At 40.6% G+C, this 24,284-nt stretch overlaps 1 protein-coding gene across 1 annotated transcript in view; it reads left to right on the top strand.

Moving 5' to 3' along the window:
* Positions 1-24,284, top strand: part of mtmr6 (myotubularin related protein 6) — a 39,782-nt gene that overhangs the window by 5,459 nt on the left and 10,039 nt on the right. The window contains exons 3-11 of the mRNA XM_085999219.1: positions 5,118-5,280; positions 7,097-7,254; positions 8,259-8,387; positions 12,756-12,890; positions 13,035-13,167; positions 14,258-14,367; positions 17,045-17,170; positions 21,576-21,625; positions 23,425-23,625. Of these exons, the coding sequence (XP_085855345.1) occupies positions 5,118-5,280; positions 7,097-7,254; positions 8,259-8,387; positions 12,756-12,890; positions 13,035-13,167; positions 14,258-14,367; positions 17,045-17,170; positions 21,576-21,625; positions 23,425-23,625 (1,205 nt within the window). The remainder of the gene's footprint in view (positions 1-5,117; positions 5,281-7,096; positions 7,255-8,258; positions 8,388-12,755; positions 12,891-13,034; positions 13,168-14,257; positions 14,368-17,044; positions 17,171-21,575; positions 21,626-23,424; positions 23,626-24,284) is intronic.

The following is a 24,284-nucleotide window of genomic DNA, read 5'->3' as shown; positions in this document are numbered from 1 at the left end:
GCATTTTGTAAAAATATTGTATTGTAAAAACACTATATTGTAATAAAGGAGTATTTTAGTTACTTTTCTTTGAACAAAGTGTTTTCTTTATTGCCAAATATTTCACTCCCTCCCTTAGGCCTCCATGCAATAGACCATTTCCTAGCTCCAAAAGTAGACATGTGACCAATACCAGGCCCCCTCCAAGTGCTCTTCCAGTGTAACTCTGGCTGATGAAAAGTGTGTATCTAGCTGTCTTGCTGTCCCATTTTATCCTTCCCTTACTGTACAATGTCTTGTTGCTTGCCACTCCCGCCGCCCCCTATGGCCTTGATTACACAAAAATCTAATTATTTTGGCAATTCTATCTTACCAATACGATACAATAGAAAATATAAAGCTATGTCAGTTGAATAAATTGTTTGGATTTAATCTCCAGAATAAGGTACAAGGCAGACAATTTCTTGACTTTTTTGGTGATTTTTTTTTTAGTCCCTAAGTGCTAAAACTTTAAATACAATAAAATCTTGACAAGTCAGGTTTGATCACCTTCCAAATTTGCTATGGCCTAAGGCAATCTCTTTCCAGCTCAGAACCTTGCATTTTTATAGCACCTTGTAACAAAATGTTCCAAAGTGCTTCACAGAGCCGACAGCTGAACACTGAACAGTCTTGAGAGAAAGGATAGAGGAGGTGACTGAACGCATGGTCAAAGAGAGGTTCTAAGGCTTTAGATGGAGGGGAAACAGGTTGTGAGGAAGCTATTTTAAGGAGGTAGCAAAGCAAAATCGTTTAGGGAGAATGTCCAGCGTGTAGGGCCAAGACTGTTGAAAGCTTTGCGATTGAAGGTGGTACAGAGACAAGGGGTTGGGAGTGGAAAGGGAGCCAATTTTGGAAGAGTGAAGGACACACACTGGAACATGTGGCATGAGCACATTGGAAGGTAGGGATGGGCAAGGTCATGGAGCGGCTTGTAGATGAGGATGGCATTTTAGAGTTTGATTGAAGCTCAAATCAGGATCAAAGAAGACATTGAGTTATTGCTGAGTTGAGCCTAAGGAAGTAACTAGCAGGAGATTGGAATTGGGGGTGTGGGTACGGAGGTTTTGGTAATAGCTGAACAGAATGCAGGGACACACATTTGTCCCTGGCATCCATCATTGCTATGAGAAGTAGAGGGGCGCGAATAACATTTCAGTGGCCAAGAAGCCTATGTAAATTATCATAAAGTAACTGACTGCATAGAGCTAGGCAACATGTTCAAAATGTAGAATTTCCTTTTCACTTTACAAGGTAGCACAGAAACCACTTGCCACTACGGTGGCAGGCCTCTGAGGCAGGAATGTAATCTAGATCTTGTACTACACTAATGGTCTTCTCCACAAATGTAAGTGCTTGAAATATTACCTAAGTCTAAAATCTTGTGTGACAACAATCAAACTTCCCTGCTAACCACCCCCCCCCCCCCCCACCTCAACTATCAAACTTCCTTGCTACTTCCCTCCCCCCCCCCCCCCCCCCCCCAACCACCACTCCAATCCGCTGGACTCCCTGGCGGAGAGCAGAAAATTGCCTGGCATCGGGGTACATTGTTATATTAGGTGAAGTCCCACTCTGCTGCATTTCCACTGACACAACATTTGAGCAGAAGTTCTAGGCCAAAATATTTTCAAGAAGCTGTTTGAACTTCAGATTTAGTGTCCACCTCATTTACATTTCTAATAATCACATTGCTACGGTTTGTTTAGAAACTCTCCAAGTTCCTTTGTGTTTAATTCTATTCAATATTTATAAATTATGGTGCTTAATACCATGTTATTAAATTAACTATTGATGGTCAACATAATGCATGCTGTAACTGCACCATGCAGTGTCTGTTGGTGCGAAAGTGGCCAACCTGCTCTCAATCCTGCTCAGAAACTAGCTATAAGGAAGTGGACAAACATGGCCTGCGGATGACTATCTTTATTAAATTATTATTCTCCATAGCGAAATGCCTGATTTTTACTTGGCGATTCATCATGTTGTGGTCTTGGCACATTCCACCACTCCATGATACTGTAGAATACATCTGTACTGCCTGTAATAAGCATTTTTGAGAACTGTAACCATAGAAATAATGTAGTCCTGTGAAAATCTTAAATCACATTTCAGTCTAGGCTGGCTGCATTTAAACAAGGACAGCTGTGATGGCAAACATGGTGGGAAGTGCCATAATTCTTTTCTTCCCTGAAAACAACATTGTGTTTACTCTTTAAAGGCATTTGTTAGGTCATGCTCAGGGTCATGACAGGAATGTAATCTAGATCTTGTACTGCACTAATGGTCTTCTCCACAAATGTAAGTGCTTGAAATATTACCCAAGTCTAAAATCTTGTGTGACAACCGTTTCTGTTGTCATTCTGATTTAATGAGCAATCTGATTCGCTAGTTCTTAGTTACTTAACTTCACTGTTTGGATATGTGCAGCCCTTCCCATCACATGAACAACTCATTATTGGACCACTGTTGGAGTTTCAACACTGATTTAAAAGCTGTTTTTGCTAGATTCTGTCCTTGATTCTAGTTACAACACATAAATTTGGTGCTCTCACTGCTTTTACAGATGACAACACCCAAGTGAACAAATATTGGAATAAATTTTGTAATTTTGAGATAACAACTGTTCCTGTTCATTTAACAATGTTACTGTTTGTTGTAACAATGATGGGCTGTTGGGATACAGATGTCATCACATAATCTAAGTATTGTTTACACTGTGATGCCTTCAAACTCAGCCTGGCATGAACCTACCCTGAAGGCATATTGAAACTGCAATGAATCTCTGGATAGAGTTTGGCACCATGTGCACATTTAGTTAAAATAGATTCCAACAGATCTTATGTTCTGGCGTTTTACTGATGCCAGACTGAAACTCGTTCTGCCTAACCCTCTATTGAGGGAGTGGCTGCTTCAACACACATTTGCAGATATATCCTGATGTGTAAGGCAAACTTTCCATCCTGGTGTGTACCTGTCCCACAATTGGGTCTGTATTGGCAGAAAGTAACTCTGTTCAAATTCAAATAGTTTTATCATTTAAAAGCGCTGAGACGTATAAGCAATTGATTTATTGACTCATTTAGTGTTGGTTCATTTAGGAGCATAGGAACAGGAGTAGACCATTCAGCACCTCAAGCCTGTTACACCATTCTATTAGATTGTGGCTGATCTGTACGTCAACTCCATTTACCCACTGTTGCTACATATCCCTTTATACTGTCAGCTAACAAAAATCTAGCGATCTCAGTCTAACACAGCAGTTAGATTACCCTGCAACATTCTAAATTCAAGGGAATACAAACTAAGTTTATGCAACCTATCCTCATAATTGAACCTTTTAAGTCCCAGCATTATTCCGATGAATCTACACTGCACCCTCTCCAAGGCCAATGTATCCTTCCTGAGATTTGATACCTAAAACTGAACATAGTACTTCAGATTGGGGTCTGAGCAAGGCTCTATACAACTGAAGCATAATTTTCTGCCCTTTGTATTCTAGTCCCTTAAGCTAAAGGCCAACATTCCATTAGCCTTTCGATTATTTTTTGTACCTGTGCACTAGCTTTTAGTGATTTGTGTGCATGGACACCCAAATCCCTTTGAACCTCCGCAGTTCCTCAACTTTTGCCATTGAGAAAATATTGTGATTTGTCTTTCATGGAACCAAAGTGGATGACCTCGCACTTCCTGACATTAAACTCCATCTGCCATAGTTTTGCCCACTCACTTTGTCTGTCCTTTTGTAACTGCCCCTAACTTGGTGTCATGTGCAAACTTGTATATACAACTCTGTTCGTTCATCCAAGTCATTGATATATATGGTGAAAGCTGAGTCCCCAGTACAGATCCCTGGGGAACACCACTTGTCACGTCCTGTCAATCAGAGTACTTTCCCTTTATCCCTACTCTCTGTCTCCTACCTCTAACCAATTATAATTTTCTATTTTAAATTTGTGTGATATTTCTATGTCATGAGTACTTCTCAGGCTGGCGGGTGAAGATATATATTGGCTTGCCTTTGCCCTTTCCCAGGCTGGCGGGTGAAGATATATATTGGCTTGCCTTTGTCCTTTCTCAGGCTGGCGGGTGAAGATATATATTGGCTTGCCTTTGTCCTTTCTCAGGCTGGCGGGTGAAGATATATATTGGCTTGCCTTTGTCCTTTCTCAGGCTGGCGGGTGAAGATATATATTGGCTTGCCTTTGTCCTTTCTCAGGCTGGCGGGTGAAGATATATATTGGCTTGCCTTTGTCCTTTCTCAGGCTGGCGGGTGAAGATATATATTGGCTTGCCTTTGTCCTTTCTCAGGCTGGCGGGTGAAGATATATATTGGCTTGCCTTTGTCCTTTCCCAGGCTGGCGGGTGAAGATATATATTGGCTTGCCTTTGCCATTTTCCAGAGGCATTCTGAAGATTTGAAGTTGTAAGATTTTTCCTTGACACAAAAATCAAAAGCAATCTCGTTTACACCTTTCTCCCATGCTAGTGGTGTAGCTACATAGAGGGCTTGTCAGTTTAATGCTGTGTAGATTGTATCTTCTGATGTGCTTTTTTCCTTGTGGAAAAAAAATGACTAAATAGGTATTTTAAATGTACACAAGACTTCCTTTAATATTTGGGAATTTATTGTTGATTATTTCTTGTTACAAAGAATATTTAGGGATGGGGTAACTTGGAGAATTAAAAGATATTTATAATACACTGCTAAACTGAATACCATTAGTTTGCACAAATCAGTAACTTTGACAGCAAAAGCTTTGATAAGGGTACTGCCTATTGGTGCAGTCTTTTGCAAGCTTAAATCACAGGAATTAAGGGCAGAAGGAGGCCCATCATAGGGTTTAGCTCTTTAACTAGAGCTATCTATGGCAATCCCACTTCACTGTATGCTATCATATTTTTCCTTTTCACATGTGTCCTTTTGTAATGACATTGGTTAACCATCAGAAGTGGACGTTCTAGCTACCTTAATCTTTTTTTCTGTTTCCCTCTCCCTCCCCCAAATAGTTGGACAATTGAAATTATTAATTGCATGTTACAGTATTTGAACATTTCTGAACATTTTAAAATTTCCACGTTTAATTTCTGTTCTTTAGATAATGCATCATCACATTGCCATAGTAGAGAAGCTTCCTCTGACAACAGTCGGGTGTCCACTAGCAATTCGGTGCAAGAATTTTCGGGTCATTCACTTCATCATTCCAAGGGAAAGGGACTGTCATGACATTTACAACTCTCTACTCAAGCTCTCGCGACCAGGTATGTATGTTGGTAAATAAAGATCTCCGAAACACTTTAAATGATTACATTTAACTTTCTATGGGTTTTGCCACTTGTTAGACATCCTTATCTTAGAAAACAATTAGGTGTGTACTCGTACCTGTTCATTATACTTTGTTTAGTATGACACTGTGCATGTACGATTCACTTGCTAATTTTGTTAAATTGGACAGTTCTTGGGAATAGTAGCTCTGAACTGAGACAGTTTTTGCAATTAGAATTTGGCCACTGCCTCGTCTGACTGCTTCAACTCTTCTATAGCTAACTCGCCAACTCCCGAGTAAGTAACTCTTCTATAGCTAACTCCCAAAGTCCTGAGTAAGTAACTCTTCTATAGCCAACTCCTGAGTAAGTAACTCTTCTATAGCTAACTCCCAAAGTCCTGAGTAAGTAACTCTTCTATAGCTAACTCCCAAACTCCTGAGTAAGTAACTCTTCTATAGCTAACTCACCAAGTCCTGAGTAAGTAACTCTTCTATAGCTAACTCACCAAGTCCTGAGTAAGTAAGGGGATGGCTACTACAAAGGATCTAGCTGAAGAAACCTTGGGAGAAGATTTACTCTGTGATCTGCATTAAATTCATAAACTTGTTTGTAAAGAACAGATTTACAATTTTGTAAAGCATAGTGTACAGAGAAAATCTTCCTGTCTCCTTGCTTTTAATAACTGTTTTTGTGGATGGGGTAGAAAGTTGCTCATCTTTGGGAGCGCACATGCTTTCTTTGAACTATTTTTCAAATAGGCCTGCACAGTAGCCAATGTAGGTGAGTACAAAACTGCTGCCCAATGGCGTGCAGTGGTTATGGGAGTCGGGAGCAGTTGGGTGTGCACTCTCCCAAGGTACCAGTACTACCTGGGTGATGCAGTAGGTTAACTCATTGCCCTTTCGTATCTGGGACCAATTATTTAATCCAGGCCAGACTGATTAATTAGATGGCTCTCCTATGTCAAATGAGTTTGGGTAGTCTCAACTGAGTTCCTAGATGCTGTGGACCCATATCACCAAACTGTTCATAATTGTGAATCACACTGCCATAGGAAATGGGAGCATTCATGCTGGTTCAGTAGGGGGTGCTTTTTGGAGATTGTGTAGAGTTGAGGGAATTTTATTGTGCTAAAGCTTATACTAAACCTGACTTGGTTGTACTTACTGAACACTCAAAATGTGATGAGCTCAAAAAAAATGTTTTTGTTAAATAACACTAATGCCTTTATGCACCACTTTTCTTCCCCCTGAGGCATTCATCAAGTGGTCAGCTGGGTTAACGGCTCCCATACATCTGCCAATGTTAATCTTGAGCCAACCACTGGATGGTGTGCAAGAGCAGCCCACAGTTTTGGGGTCTTTGTCTCTGACCTCCCATTACTTTTCCATACTTGCCTGTAGGAGAAACACTTAACTTCAGTTCTGCCTCTTGCAATAGCATAACTGGCATTTTGAACACTCCATGTGGGAAAGGATATAATGTAAATTAAAATTTTTATCACTGTATGACATAGTGCCTATCACGATTTCTGAATGCATCTTTAGTTAGTATAATCATTGTCTCCCGTTACAATTTTGGTTCTGCAGAGTTGTAATTTTGTAATTGAGTATTGTGTATATACATTTTCCAATTATTTTAAATGTATGATTTAATTGTCTTTAGGATCAATACTTTATGTTCTGCCAAATTAAGGTTTTATCACTTTGATTAAGTGTATGGGTGATGGGGCAGATGTTACTTTTTGTCATCTATACCTAACAAATGCTTGAAGACTTCATAAGTATTTACATATATTGTTTAATTTCAGTAAGGTACGATGACCTGTATGCCTTCTCATACAATCCTAAGAAGACTGAATATGATAGGGCAATGGGCTGGAAGATCATTAATTTAAATGATGAATATCGACGTATGGGAATCCCAAATGAAATCTGGCAGTTAACTGATGTAAACCGGGGTTACAAGGTAAGAGGGCATTGGAAAGTGATGTAGTAGATAACGTTTATTGGAACTATTAATATAAAGTGGAACATTTAGTCAGGCATTCAATATTTTTTTGTCCTATTACTAACGTGCTAAGAATATTTAGCTAACCGGAGCACTCTGTGTGGTGCAGCAGGATAGCAGCAACACATTTGAACAAAAGTTGTGTACACATACTTGCTTCATTGCGTTCTGATTGGTGGTTCCTATAACCTCTGCCTCGTGTCTGCCTATGCTAGTCACCAACCAAGAGGCTGGTGAGGCAATGTACTCCGTTCTCTGGCAGTGGTGACCACCCAGGAGTGCACAATAACAATTTGGATGCAACAACTCTTCCCCCTTTATTCATTACTCGCATTTATTTTCTATCATCTTCTTCCATTAGGAGCTGCTTATTCTTTCTTCTCCTTCCTCGCTTCACCACCATAATGTAGCCATGTTTGGGAAATTGTTCTGTAGGGGATCACAGGCACATACTCCAGGATTTGTTGTCTTGTCACCTAAACATTTATTTAAAAAAATACTGAGAGCTTCCTTGTGCATAATATGGAATTGTTCTATTAAAAGGCTGCTATTGTGTTTTTTTATACTCTTGAGAGGTTCAATTAAAAACACTTTTTTTTCCTAATTAAGAACCTGTATAGTCATTTCCCCCTTGCAAGATGCGACTAAAATGTTAAACGTTCATTGTAACTCTTGTATTGTTTTCATTTTTACACCCAAGTCTGATACTGGGACTCAATTTAAAATGTCTTTCTTCCCCCCCCCCCCCCCCCCAAAATAGCTGTAAAATGCCATTCCTACATGTTTAAAATTTGTAATCCCTTTATAAGTTGAATAAATTAAATTTCATGCTGCAACATAAAGCCAGTGTTGCCAAATCTTTATTTTTAAAAAAAAACCAACTGTGGATAGTGAGTATTTCTTTACATTGGGGTCTTTGCTATTTTATTTCATAAATATCCTTGTTCTTTTTCCACCAATAGGTTTGTGATACATACCCAACAGAGCTATATGTTCCCGGAAGCGTCAGCAAGCCTATTATAGTTGGGAGTTCCAAGTTCAGGAGCAAAGGAAGATTCCCTACTTTGTCCTATTTTTTCCACCAAAAGCAGGTATGATTTGTGATGTATTCATGTTCATTGTCATGGCACTAGCATGCACACTAGAGTAGCCTAGTGACAGGGTCCCATAGTTAACTTTTTTCGCTCTTAGAGAAGTAGTTGACCCTTAATGAATTAACAAAACAATACAAGAAAAACAAATTCTACAAATATGTGAGAGAAACTACAGAGAATGATGCAGGAATTCCTTTAAAAAAAAAAGGCAGGCAGAAAAACAAAGAGGAAACTAAAAGTAAGCTTAACTATAGAAGCCAAATGCAGCAGTCAGAATTTAAATATATATATTATAGCAGCAGGAGGGTTTTCAAAGAATAATTAAGGGTGCAGTCAGGAGCAAAATTGAAGATCAATTAAAATGAAACCAACTACAGGAAACTTTGGTTTATCCGGAGGTTGTATGTCCGGAAACCTCGATCTACCGGCAGAAATCAGGAGCCGTTTTGTTAGGTTTTTTTTTCTTCTCGTGGCTTTGTTTTCAACAGTCGGGCTCTGGAAAGTCTCTCTGAAGCTGTTGCTAAGCTACAGAGACGCTTCCAAGGTACGGGCCGACTGTTTACAAGCTGTTGCTAAGCAACAGTGTTTGTTGTCAGATACGGAGATGAAAACCACCGTATGCGTCACCATTAACTTTATGTCCAGCAGTTTTGATAGATCGGCAACAGCTCGGTCCCGTCGGTGCCAGATATAACAAAGTTTCCTGTAAATGAATACTTCCTGTGCTGTCAGACTGCTTGTCTGACATCCAGTCCTGGGTGAGCTGCAATTTCTTCCTCTGTTTCTGTAGCTGTCACTTGATGTTGTCCAACCAAATCTGGTGGTTGGTGGTTGGGTGCCCGATATGTTCAAGTCTGTGCCTGTTTGACTTGAGGGAGTGAAGGTGGGGGCAATACCAAGGGGAACAATCAGGATGGGAGAGAGTAAAGGTTTTACTGGGGACAAGGGTATCAAAGATGGAGTTGAGGGTGTGGTTGAGGAGATTGACAGCTGCAGAAATTTCATGGTGACTGGAAGGCCACAAGCTAGGCAGTTGGCAGCTTGAAAGTGCATGTGACTTGGGAAGAGTTTTTTCCAGGTATGGAAACAGATGGAAGTGGATTGGAAGGGGTTATGGGGATGTGGGTGGTGAGACATACAAGGAAGTGGTCGGAGATGGCCTTGTCTGATTGAGAATATGGGAGTAGAACGGACATGTGCGACTCTGGCGAAAGCCAGTGTCTGCCTTGGTTCACCGATAGCATTCTCGCCTCTGAGTCAAAGCCATGAGTTCAAGCCCATTGCAGGATTTGAGCACACACATTAGGCTGACACTTCAGTGCAGTATGGGAGGAGCCGTCATTTGAATGCAATGTTTATTATGTTAAAGGTGCTATATAAATGTAAGTTGTTGAGATGTTAAACTCAAGTGGACTTAAAAGATCCCATGGCGCTATTTGAAGAAGCGATGGGTCGTTCTCCAGGACAGCATTTATCTCTCAACCAAGACCAACAGAAAAGATGACGTGGTTGGTCATTTTATTTGCTGTTTGCTTATTAACAGTAATGTGGTAAACCACTGTTATCGTTCACAACCATTCACTATTGTTACACTGTTGTTATCACTGTTTACACTGTTGTTATCACTACACAAGGTTACCTCTTGCCACGCACGCTGTTATACCTAGGCATACCTCAGCTGACTCCGCCCATGGCTCCGCCTGCTTGCCCAGGTATAAAGGTGACCGCTTGGCTAGTATTCTTCCTTGTTGGAACCGATCACCCACGAGGGTGGGCTCTGTTATTTAGCCAATAAAAACCTATAGTTACTATCTTAACTCGTTGCTTTTCATGGAATGAATTGATAGGTATATCAATTTTATTGGCTAAATAACAGAGCCCACCCTCGTGGGTGATCAAGTAACTATACTTAAAAAGTAATTCATTGCCTGTGAAGTGCTTTGGGATGTTCTGAGGACATGAAAGGCACTATATAAAATGCAAGTTCTTTCTGTAATGTGGTGCTTCAGCTCCATAGAGCCTCTCCCACTGCTGTAAATTTGAAATTTGAAAAGGGATACGGGCCAAAGGCGGACATATGGAGTTAGATCGCAGATCAGCCATGATCTCATTGAATGGCGGAACAGGCTCGAGGGGGCTGAAAGGCCTACTCCTGTTCCTGTGTTCCTCTGAAACAGGCAAGCAAGGGATGGTAACAGGTGCTGTTTTTGTAGACCTGTCAGCAGCATACGATACAGTGAACCATAGACGTCTCCTCTGCAAGATTCTAGAGATGACAAAAGAGATTCACTGAACAGAGCTGTTAGAAAGCATGCTTCAGAATCGCTGGTTCTATGTTGAACTAGGTGGGAAGCGCAGCAGGTGGCGTATTTAGAAGAATGGTCTTCCTCAGGGAAGCGTGCTTGCACCGCTGCTGTACAACATCTACACGAATGACCAACCTATAGACGGTGTTACACGCCATTTTATATATGCTGATGACTTCTGTGTCACTGCCCAAAGCACTGATTTTTAACACCATGGAGAAAACGCTTTCTGAGGCCTTGGAGGGACTAAAATCCTACTATGAAGAAAACCACCTTCGCGCAAACCCATCAAAGACGCAAGTTTGTGCATTCCACCTCAGAAACCGTGAAGCCAAACGCCAGCTGAAAGTAACCTGGTGTGGAGCAACACTGACGCATTGCGAGCACCCTATCTACTTAGGAGTCACCCTATGACCGATGCCTCACCTTCAAGAACCACATCAAGAAGACAAAGGCAAAAGTGAGCGTACGAAACAACATCCTGAATAAGCTCACTAACACAAGATGGGGAACAAGCCCGAAAACATTCCGAACCAGTGCACTTGCTCTTTGCTAGTCCACTGCCGAATACGCCTGCCCTGCATGGGAAAGGTCTACTCATGCCAAGAAGATGGATGCCGTTCTGAATGCAAGCTGCCGATTTATCACAGGTTGCTTAAAACCAACAAACACCAACAGCCTACATATCCTGGCGGGTATCACTCCCCCTGATAGAAGAACGGTAGCCAGCAAGAAAGAACGACTCCATCAAACATCAGATGAGAGACACCCTCTGCATTGTCATACACCTACACCCAGCCGCCTAAAGTCAAGAAAGAGCTTCATGAACAGTGTTGTTCCATTACAATCAACCTCATCTGAAGCCCGCATCGCCTTGTGGAAAGACCGGCTCGCTAGTCTTGAACAACCCCCAGCGATGGAAATTTTACTTGATGAAAGCCTTCCCCCAGGAGCTAATTGCAACTGGGCAACCTGGAAGTGCCTTAACAGACTTGGGACCGGTGTAGGTTGCTCAAAGGTGTCACTAAGCAAATGGGGATATTCAACCAGCCCGACAACTTGTGAATGTGGAACTGAGGCACAGACTATGCAACATCTCCTGCAATGCCCATCGTTAGAGGAACCCTGCACTGTTGCAGATCTTGCTGAATTCAACAACAAGGCGCAAAAATGTGTCCAGTTCTGGCTGGGCTATGTATAGACTGTCCGTGGACACGATAAGAAGAGGCAAGCAGATTGGGATCTAAACTTCCTAAGACAATTGTCCAGACAATACTCACTGCTTTCCTTGAAGAACACCCCAGATCAAATCAGTCCTTTCCCAAGGGGCAGGCTATCAATCAATTGTATGATCAGGTAGATAAACTGTAAACAGCAGCCCCTTGGTTGTCTGTTGGTTTTGTTTTCTTTTGCAGCTAAGTAGAATATCAAGTAGTTTGGTTCTGTATCCAATAGGTATATTTATCTTAAAATCTTGAAGGCAATGTCAAAGGAAATTGCGGATGCAATTTATTTTACAGCACAATTAATGACTTTCTTTGGTAGTATTTGTATACTGTTTTTCCACGCAGAGGTAAAGGAACTCCTGAAGAATATAGCTTAGATATCCATTTTAAATTTACAATATAATGGGCTATCTAAAATGTACTTATGATGTAATAGAGATATTATAGTTTGAAGCAAGATGGAGCTCTGTTTCTGTCATATTTACAAACCAGCAAAAGGCAAGTTCAGGACAGATGTTGGGAAACTCATCTTCATACAAAGATTGATTAATACCTGGAATGATCTTCCAGGTAGTTCAATGGAGGCAAAGACTCGTCCTTCAAGAGACTTTGAATACTGTTCTAACAGCATGGTATATTTCTATGGAAGGGTGAGCTAGATGGTAAAATAGCCTCCTTATCTGTACATACCTTTGTGCTCAGCCGCTCCCCGTGGAAATGTGAATGAGATCAGACACTCGGCAAAGTAATGATTGAAGCTGCCTGCTACAGTGCCCCATGTTTATCAAACCATAGTTAATTCACTAACCATTAGCTTTTTGTTCTCTTTCCAGGCTGCCATATGCAGATGCAGTCAGCCATTATCTGGCTTTAGTGCCAGGTGTCTAGAAGATGAGCACATGCTGCAAGCTATAAGTAAAGCCAATCCCAACAGCCACTTCATGTATGTAATGGATACAAGGCCAAAAGTACGTGTAAATCTTACCTTTAGTAATTTGTCAATTCCCATTTATTGCAAGGTATAACTTACCGGTGATCTTAAACAAAGAAGCACTGCAGTACTACTGGTTGTATATGAATTATCACAATAGATTTATTTTTATATTTTTCAGTTAAATGCAATGGCAAATCGAGCTGCAGGTAAAGGATATGAAAATGAAGACAACTATTCCAACATTAGGTTCCAGTTTGTTGGGATTGAAAACATTCATGTAATGAGAGCGAGCTTGCAGAAAGTCAATGAAGGTATGTTTTGATATGCTATTCCTACAGGACGGTATGGAACCCTTTCAGGACTGCGTGCTTTCCCCTTTCCCACGTCCTCCCATTTGCGGTGAAGCATGCTGAGCTACATTTCCATAAGCAATGAAGCTCTTTAGTACCTTACCAGCGTTCAGATTCTTTGTGTGTGAGCCAAGATGCTAAGTGTCAGCAGACTATTTGAGTTCAACCCTGTCTTGCCTGCCACCTGCAGGTGAGCTTTCCAGCAGGGGTCACTGGACATCAATCAGGAGATGGAGCGTTGGCTAATAATCTGCTCATTATATCAAATTCTCTGACCCAGCCCAGGGGTTCCGAGTCCAATTATAATTTCCCCATAGTTCTCCTCGCTGAGCTGAGCTACGCTACTCGACGTAGGACAGGGACGGGAGCTGGGACATTGCTCGTCTTCATGGCTAAGTATCTCACCATCTGGTAGTTTACGTAATTTAAAAAAATTCTATGGAATTTTCCATCAGTAAGGAATGCTGCATTCTTCAGTCTGCCTAAAGTTATTTCTGCTACAAGGATAGGTAGATATCCTGCGCTGCCTTCCACCAGTGGCATATTTTAATGTAGGGTCCACATCCAAAACGTTAACTCCACTGTTCTCTCTACAGATGCTGCTGACCTGTTGAGTGTTTCCAGCATTTTTGTTTCTGTTTCAGATTTCTAGCATCTGCATTTTTTAAAACTTTTTTTATATTTAAAAAAAGCCACATGTCTACTCCTGCTCCTTCAGTGCTCCAGCAAGGAAACCGGGACACTGTCATGGGGTTATTGAACTTGATACACAAATTAGACTATCTTTTAAGGGTTAATGCTTCTGCAGTGTTTACCTTATTAATTTATTTCAGGCAGAACGAGTGACTGAGTTGTGTTAATCAGATAAAATTCAAGTATAATATAAAACAGATGTTGAGAAAAATGCCTTTGTCCCTTTCTGTGTAACAGATGAGGAAAAGCTTGTTCACTTAATTGTAGTTGAAAAAGCAAGAAATATGTTACTTTTACCAAATGTGCAAGCTAAAAAGATAATTTGAATTGTGCTGAATATGTATTTTCCTGTTTTTAGTGTGTGGAACCAAAGCTTTGACTCTGAATGACTTCTTAAGTGGTTTGGAGAGTTCTGGATGGCTTCGCCACATAAAGGCTGTATTGGATGCTGCTGCACTTCTTGCTAAAGTACATGTTGATTCATTATATATATTTTTAAATTTAAGAAATTTTTATAGGCAGAAAGGAAATGGTTTACCTAAGAATTTAGCATGTAAAGGAAGAATATAGCTTTACGAACAAGTAAGCAGGCATGGGGTCAAAGTTCAGTGTATATTACAAAGCTGGGATAGTCTTCACTAGACTTACAGCTTTTTTTCTCCTTTTGCGGGTAATTTTCTTCTCTCCCTTCCCTCTATCCTGAAAGAATTCCCTCCTTCTTGGGATATGGTTCCATTGGCACTAGTCACCTTACAGTACCTTACCTGTGGCCATTTTCATGTTTGAGCCTAGGCCGTGAATGTTGGTAGACTATTCCACCGCAAGGAGCATCACAGCCAAGCTTGATCATGTCCTGATCCAACACCTATACATATATACTTGCAAGATGCAAATCAGGAGCAAGAGTTCATGTCCTCCCCACACCCCCACCCTAGGGCCACTGAATCAATTGTATCTTTATTTCTGCCTTGAATGAAATCAACTGACCCAGCACAGACTAGAGATGGAATCTTCAACCTGCCTGGCTGAGCTCCTTATTTCCCTAATCAGCTGACCTTTGGAGAACATAACGCTGTTTAGAATCTAACTCCAATTGTGATATAGGTGCTGAGCAGTCAGTTTTGAAATTCATTTTTTTTAGAAAACTCTGACAGGTACATTTTAGCATAGACTAAGATTTCATCTCTAACAAACAGTATTTCTACAAAAGGAAGATAGATGGTACAAAAACTTATTGATCAGTTCACATTTTATTTAGTATCCACTATGTATAGGCATGGTGCAGAACTTTTGTGTCTGAAGAATTAAAATAGCACAAGTGGAATGGTGAGCCTCAAGAAGTAGAAGAAAGTTTTTTTTTCTCTACATGGTGGTGGACATGGAATAAACTCTAATGATTCAGGCTCTCCAGATAGTACCTTACTGCAAAAGTCTACTTTCGTAGGCAAAACCTCAGTCCCTATGAATGGAAATGTGTACTTGCTACATAGTAACTGGTATGTGAACAGCAAACAATGAACTGTTTTTCCTCTTTGCTTGTACACTGAAACATTAAAAATTACTTCTGTAATTACTGACCTCCAAATTTAACAGAAAATAAAAAGATGGAAGATTTGCAAAATTCAGGCTGAAAACAGCTAATTAGCTTTTATTGAGGCAGAAGTCCGAAGCAAGCTGAATCAATCCGCACGAAGAGTATAGTTGATAAGCTTTCACACCAGTACTTTAAAACCATTCCAAAATCATAAAATCCAAGAATTATTAGCAATTCTCTACAGTAGCAAGTAACTTGGACCACGTAGCCTTGACTAAATCTTTGCGTGAAAAATACATATAATAAAGTTCTCCATTAGTCTCTGGTTTGTGTAACAGTTCAGTGAGAAGGTAACTGGCCAGCAATGACTCCAGTCCCAGTTATATGTCATGCCTCTTGATCCAAGCTAGTACAAAAGAAGATCGCTATCATTTACAATTTAAAAATAGCCCACTATAGAACACTTCATAGAATCAGCAATTTACAGCACAGAAGGAGGCCATTCGGCCCATCGTGTCTGTGCTGGGGAAAAACCATTAAGTCAGGCTTTCGCAAGTAACAGAGTGGCCTGCTGTACATAATAACAGCTCTTCACCTGCAAGTCTGGTAAACAAGACCCCCCTGTTGAAACAAACAAACAAACAAACATATCACATTATGGGACACAAACAGAAAATGCTGGAAATATTCAGTAGGCCAGGCAACATCCGTGGGAAGAACAGACAAGTTAACCCTTCACCTCCATCGTTAACTTGCCTGTTCTCTTCAAAGATGCTCCCTGACCTGCTGAGTGTTTACAATAATTTCTGTTTCTGGTTTCAGATTACCAGCATCTGCAGTATTTTGCTTTTGTTCACAGCAGATAATGGTTCTGACTCTCTCACAGTAGCCAACTCACATAAGGAAAGGATCAATCTATTGTCCTGACCGGAGACTACCTACAAGCAATTAATATAGTCGTCGGGAATGTGAATTTCCCCACCTTCTTGCAATGCAAAGAAATAAAGACACCAAACTCTCTGAATGCAGATACAGAAGTTATATTAAAGTTGCTACAGGAAGTAGGAGATTGTTTTCTCTCCACATAGTAATGTACATGGAACAAGTTTGATATCTGAAACAAGATAGATCTTTTAGGTCCATAACTCTCCTGTCAAAAGCAGTTAATCAACATAGTGTCTACTACTGATAATGAGCAGAATGGTGAACTGAAGGTTATAGGTGGATGAGCATGTTTTGAAGATAGAGTATAATTCTTTAACCTCTAGTGGGGTTGGTGGTGTACAGTCGTTAAGCATTTGATCCACTACAGCTAAAAACAGCTGATAGTACTGAATGGACATTTAGTCTCTTGGTTTAATTAATGAATTTGTACTTGGATCAAACTGCAAGCCTGCTTCCATGGAATAGCCTGTATATTATGAAGAAATATTTAATAAGTCAACGTGTGACCTTGTGGTTTCTGACATCAAAGCCGTTATAAGTTTTAAGTACCAAAAATATATAAAGCTCAAGTTTCTTTAAGAACTGTAGATTGTGCTTTACTATCCTAAAGAAATAAGTTTGTCTGAACAATTCCATGACACTCTTTCTCTTCTATATTTTGAACAGGCAGTGGGACATGAAGGTGCCAGTGTCTTAGTCCATTGCTCTGATGGTTGGGATCGTACAGCACAGGTCTGTTCCTTGGGTTCTCTGATGTTGGATCCGTACTATAGAACTATAAAAGGGTTTATGGTAAGAAAAGCTTTAGTTTTGACAATTACTTCCAGTATTCCTTTTTATCCATGTGCAGATCAAATTCACTTGGTACATAACAATTCAGAATGTGGTATTGTACCTGACTGGGTACAGTTTTGCTTAATCATGCAAATCTTCCCCTTGTAGATGGCCAGAATGTGGAGATTCAAATTAATTATAGCTGCCCTGGCTGCTGCTGCTTGATTGCTAGTGACTGGTATCTATTAAATCATGTTGCTGTTTGTACCACTGGGTCCTATACAGTCATCAAAATAGTTTGTTTCTGACCAGGATTCAAATTCTTCATGATCTTATTGCCTAGTAGGATATTGAAGTCCATGAAACCATTCAACTGAAGGAGAAGAAATTTACTACCTATCCTTCCAGGGTAGATAATAGTAGTAAAAACAGATCTTTTTGGAAGTTGACAGAAGGTGGAAGTGTTCCATTTCCCACTACTGACATCCAACACTTTGGCGAACACAAAATTAATGGACCAGTGGCACAAACTGCAACATGAGTTAATGTACGTCATTCAGTCAATAAGACTGAAGAAGCAGGAGCCTGGCAGCTATAATTAATTTGATTCTCTACACTCTGGCTCCCTATAAGGGGCAGATTTGCATGATTGAACAAAACTGGTAGAATATTTTATCAATCTCTGTCAAGTAGAACAACAGATTCTGAATTTTAAATAAAGGTGGTTCCTCTGACAGCTCAGGGGTCAAATGCATTGAGTTATACAGACCAAGGAGCTACCAGTTTTGATTCCTAATCTTTGTTGAGTTGACCATAGTAGCAATGAGGGGTAAAAACAGAAAATGCTGGAAATACTCAGCAGGTCAGGCAGCATCTGTGGAGAGAGAAACAGAGTTAACGTTTCAGGTTGATGACCTTTCATCAGAACAGGAAAAAGTTAAAGATGTAATAGGTTTTGAGTAGATTGGGCCTATACTCTCGAGTTTAGAAGAATGAGAGGTGATCTCATTGAAGCATAAGATTCTGAGGGGGATTGACAGGGTAGATGCTGAGAGGTTTCCCCTGGCTGGAGAGTCTAGAACTAGTGGACATAGTCTCAAGATAAGGGGTCGGCCATTTAAGACTGAGCGGGTTGTGAATATTTGGAATTCTCTACTACAAAGGGCTGTCGCTGTTGAATCGTTGAATATATTCAAAGCTGAGAGAGATTTTTGGACCCTAGGGGAATCGAGGGATATGGAGATCCGGCGGGAAAGTGGCGTTGAGGTTGAAGATCAGCCATGATCTTATTGAATGACGGGGCAGGCTCGAGGGGCTGTATGGCCTACTCCTGCTCCTAATTCTTATATTCTAATGTTCTAAGCAAATACAGAGGCAGGGAAAGGGGGAAGGGAAGGAAAGAACTAAAGGGAAGATCTGTGATGGGATGGAAGGCAGGAGTGATTAAATGACAAAAGGGATGATGGTGCAAGGCAAAGGGGATGTTAATGGGACAATAAAAGGAACAAAAGACGAGTCTAGAGGAGCTATTAATGACAAAAGCAAAATCATTACCAGCAACTACTGTCCGAAAAAATAGGAGCTGTGGTTATGATCTGAAATTGTTGAACTCTATGCTCAACCACATACCCCCAAAAATTAGGAATGAGGGGAGGGGAAGATGTGTTTGGTGGTGGCATCACACTGGAGGTGGCGGAAATGGCGGCAGTTGATCCGTTGAATGTGGAGACTGGTGGGGTGGAAGGTGAGGACAAGGGGAACCCTAGCGTCGCTCAGGGAGGGAGGGGAAAGGGCGAGAGCGGAAGTGCAGGAAATGAGACGAACATGGTCCAGGGCCTTGTCAACCACAGTGGAGGGGAATCCTCGATTGAGGAAAAAGACCTATCGGAAGCACTGGTAAGGAAGGTAGCGTTGTCAGAACAAATGCGATGGAGACGGAGAAACTAAGAAAATGGAATGGAGTCCTTACAGAAAGGGGTGGGAGGAAGTGTAATCAAGTGGGAGTCGGTGAGCTTCTAGTAGATATTGATCGACAGCCTATCCCCAGAGATGGAGATAGAGAAGTTGAGGAAGGGAAGAATCTGAGATGGACTATGTCAAGATGAGGGAGAGGTGGAAATTGGAAGCAAAGTTGATTAAATGTGCCAGTTCGGGGTAAAAGCAGGAAGCTGCACCGACCAATACAGTCGTTCGTGTACCGGCGAAAGAGGTGAGGGAGGGGACCCGAGTCAGAATCAAACAAAGAATGGTCCACGTATCCCAGGACGGCATAGCTAGAACCCATGCGGGTTGTCACAGCAACACCTTATATTTGGAGGAAGTGAATGGAGTCAAAGGAGAAGTTGTTCAATGTAAGAACAAGTTCAGCCAGATGGAAGAGGGTGGTGGTGGATGGGGATTGGTTGGGCATCCAAGGAAGAAGCAGAAGGCCCTAGGCTGTCCTGGTGGAGGAATGAGGGTGGCAATGCGGATACTACAATTATTTTCCTTCCCCTTGGTCTAGGGAGGGGAAAATAGTTAGGGTTCCCACTTTTTAATCATTATTCACTGACCCCTTCCAGAAAATACAAATGTTGTTGGAGATGTATCAGATTCATCTTTAATGTCCTCCTGCAGGTGAATAGCATGCCAACTCTGTGTCTAGGTTCACATGAGAAGTAATCACTTGGGTGAGACATTGGAGGGCGACCAATGCATGTGGAATTATACTCCAACATGAATCGCTGCCTTCAGAAGAGGAAAAGGGAAAAAAGCTAAGAAAATTGGGACAAGGGAAAGATTAGTAATGTCTCTCTAAATTACACATGTTAGTCTATTTAGGAAACTTGGTGGAAAAACAGGGACCTTGAAAGAAACTCATTCTAATAATGCAAACAGAATGCAAATTCAGTCTCTGGGGTGTGGTGGTAAGTAGTGGAGCAGGTTTAATAATTACTTTGGATCTACGCTGTTGATTTACATGTGGTTATAGTGTACTGTAATGTTGGCCACAATTTCAGTAACGTAGGCTGCTGAACTGGTTTTTGGAGGCTTTTACTTTTGCATTTGTTCTCGAGGCCTGTTTTAGGAGTGCAACGTCCATGAGCCACTCTTTCCACCACCCCACCACCCCCCTTCACCCCTTCTAGGTTGAGAATCAGGAGCTGGGCTGTGTAGCACTGTTGGGCTCTGCTGTGTAATGCAGAGACCCAGAGTGAAAACATTAGAGCGGTTGCTTGTGTTTACTTTATAGAAACTGGTTCCTTTAATCAGGCACAGGACTCGTAGACCCCCATTTTTTCTGTTTCTACAATTCTGTCAGCTCCCAGAAGCTTGGCTCCTTTACTCTATGGAATGCAGCCAATAGAGGGATAAACGAGGCTTCTGTCTCTGCCTGCATTCCTATAATTTAATAGTGCCTCAGCAGCCAGTCGACTCATTCCTTATTGATCATAATATTATCCACACTTGAAATGATGAGACTTTTAACATTCAATTTAAACTTTAGGGTTGGGATTTGGAGCCTAAAATGAAGGCATAACTGACTTGTAGGTAGATGTGACAGCAGCCAAACCATTGTTATATATAAGATAATGTATAGGCAAGGGAAAGTGTTATAACAACAACAGCAACTTGTATTGATATAGCGCCTTTAACGTAGTAAAACGTCCCAAGGCGCTGCACAGGAGTATTTTAAGACAAAAAATTTGACACCGATCCACATAAGGATAAATTAGGGCAGGTGACCAAAAGCTTGGTCAAAGAGGTAGGTCTTAAGGAGCGTCTTAAAGGAGGAAAGAGAGGTAGCGAGGCAGACAGGTTTAGGCAGGGAATTCCAGAGCTTCGGGCCTAGGCACAGAAGGCACAGCCGCCAAAGGTTGAGCGATTATAATGAAGGATCCTCGAGGGCAGAATTAGAGGAGCGCAGATATCTCGTGTGTGGGGGGGGGGGGGGGGGGTGCAGTTGTGGGGCTGAAGGAGATTAGAGATGGGAAGGGGCGAGGCCATAGAGGGATTTGAAAACGAGGATGAGAATTTTGAAATCGAGGCGCTGCTTAACTGGGAGCCAATGTAGGTCCGCATAATCATGAGTTAATGCAAACACCATAATTCCTATCTTAATGAAACTTGAAGAGGATAATTTGTTTTAGAAATAGTATATACTGATAAAACCTAGTTTGTGTGAGGAAACTGGATTAAATGGGAGGAAAGCTGACTCTTCCCAATGATTAATCTATTGGTTGTGATCTGCTAAATTTACCCAGTACAGTAATCTCATTTCAGTGAGTAGTACATTGTAATACACTGACATAAAAAACACCCATATCTAATTAAGTTAGTTTTGGATGTTGCTTTGTCGGACACAAATCTGTTGCATATACTAAGTACATAATAAATATTTTCATATTTCTTTTATGTAACTAATGTTTTTTTCTATTGCAAGGTTTTGATAGAAAAAGACTGGATTTCATTTGGCCACAAGTGTGCTGACAGGTAATGTAAATACTGCTTTCTGAGTGGGAAAATTGTAATTTTTATAAACTAGATACTTGAAAGGGGCATAATAATTAAGCTGCTGCTAATTCATTTTAGATTCATGGTTCAGGCTCAGTTAATTGTAGTCTTGTATGTTCATCTTATACTAAAATATTTGATCTGTACCCCTTTTGAGTTAAAATCAATTGTCATTCTTTCAGTAAGATTAATATAAATTATAACTCTGGTAGTATAATATGTTTAAACTCTTCATTTCAGGATCACATTTTATTTTAAATTGAATTCTTTTCTTTTGTAAAAAAAAAAAGGCCAGTAAACATTTGACTGTATGGGGATAAAATGTTGATGTAATATTTTTCCAACCCAATTTTACAATAGGTCAACCCTCCAGGATCTCACTCCCAACAATTTCACAAATTTATAATGAAAATTCGATGACCCTATATTTTGCATAAATCAAAATAAAGAGCTTGCATTTATATTACACCGCATCATGTCCTAAGCACCTCCCACACTGCTTCATAACTAATTAATTACATTTAAAGTGCGATCACTGTTATGTAGGCAATCACAACAGTCATTTAGTGCACAATAAGGTTACATGAACAGCAAATGAGATGAATCCCCAGATAATCTGTTTTTGGTTAGTGTTGGTTGAGGGACGAATTTTGGATGTAACACTGGGATAATTTCCTGCTCCACTTTGAATAGTGCCTTGGGATCTTTTGCATCCATCGGAACAGACAGACAGTTTAACATTTTGTATGAAAACAGCACTCTGACAACATAGCACTTCCTCAGAGCAGCATTGAAGTGTCAGAATCAGAATTGTATATTGCATAATGCACATTTATAAGTTCCCAGTTTGGCCGCACATGACCACTTGAGAATTGCTCCATATATCCAATTAAGCATTGTACTCCACTTCCCTTTTTCCCACTCAAAAGCTTAAAGCTATATGTCCCCCAATTTGTCCTTCTACTTTATATACTCCATTTATTATTTCAAAATCCTGAATCATGGCACCTCTTCAATCTTATTTTTCTAAAAGAAATAACCTTAGTTCCTAGGGCGTATTGCCATAACAGGATCCACAAATCATCATTGTTGCTATCATTTGCTCCCTTTACAATGCATCAGTGTTCTATGCAAGGTATGGTAACACAGACTAGATATTCAAAAGAGCTATGTGCATTAAATTGTGCTCAAATCTAGTTAGCTTCTATTTCAAAACCATGCACCTTCAGAAACCTAACTGTAACTGGCTAGCTAATTAAATTCAGTGTTCCCTTTATATTGTCTTTTTGGAGTATCATTGCAAATGCATCTCTGTCTGTATGAATAATGTTGAGCTTTCTAAATTAATACAGCTACCTGTATTTCACATCTTAATGTACAATAGAGCATATATTGCCTTGAACTGCATCGTTGTGGCCCAGTGGCACTCCACCTACCAGTGCATTTGCCTTGTAGCTATGGAATGTCGGTTGGCACCCATGGTTCCTTAAGCGATGTGTTCCTGGTCGCTTCCGTCTGTCAGGCACAGCAAAGACATGGTACCTCACCAGAGGAAGGAAGGCATTTGGAAGGAGCCTCTATATCTCCAAGTTGCTGGTTATAGAGCAGCAGAGATAGTTGTCACCTACCTCTCTTTTTCCCTCTCGCCCTCAGTGGCCCTTGGACCAGAGGAATGGTTTGCTTTCTTAATTTGAAAATAAAAGCGTATCTAAATGAAATTGGGGAATAAAAGATTTATATTAATGCTGCTTTCCCCTCCCCCCCTTTCTATTGTGTAGATGTGGCCAGCTCGATGGAGACCCAAAAGAAATATCTCCGGTGTTCACACAGTTTATCGAATGTGTTTGGCACCTGACTGAGCAGTTTCCTCGTGTTTTTGAGTACAGTGAAACTTACTTACTTGAGATCCATGAACATGTTCATTCCTGCCAGTTTGGGAACTTCATTGGAAACTGCCAAAAAGAACGGGAGGATATGAAGTAAGGATTATTACACAATAGTATGGTAGATTTGATAAAGTAAAAGAAGCATTAGGGTTGTCTGTCTGCATCTCGGAGAGCACATGGAACATGCAGATCACTCCCAATTGAAAAAGAATGATTGCTTCAGGTTACAGCAGATTTGAGGTTAGAAGTGGTGTGTGTTTTGTACAGCTCATTCCTGCTTGCATTCTACTGAACAGTAGTATAATGTAATAAGTTCCATCATGGAACAGTACCGTGACTGTAGAGGTCTGATCATGCTTTGCTGTAAGTAACCACTACAATCAACTAGTTGAAAAATCAAGATTGTACATGATGCAAATCATTTTATTATTGATAGAATTAGGGAATACTATTTTAAAATCTGAACTAAAATGTAACTTTTGAAAATTAATATTTACAACTTCAATCATTTTAATTGACCTGTGGTGTAAATGGAATATATGAGGAGTTGTGCATTCTCATGTATATTCTGCTTCCTCTGACAACGTGTTCATTACTATTAACATAACATTTCATATGATGAGCATTTAAAAAAAAAATTTTTTATTCATGTGGGCGTCGCTGGCTAGGCCTGCATTTAGTGTCCATCCCTAATTGCCCTTGAGAAGATGGTGGTGAGCCGCCGCCTTGAACCGTTGCAGTCCATATGTTGT

This window comes from Somniosus microcephalus, chromosome 10 (genome assembly GCF_052327205.1).
Source record: "Somniosus microcephalus isolate GS21.2 chromosome 10, FLI_Smic_1.0, whole genome shotgun sequence".
Classification (NCBI taxonomy): Eukaryota; Metazoa; Chordata; class Chondrichthyes; order Squaliformes; family Somniosidae; genus Somniosus; species Somniosus microcephalus.
The sequence above is the reverse complement of the archived record's forward strand: the minus strand, read 5'-3'. Positions and strand labels throughout refer to the sequence as shown.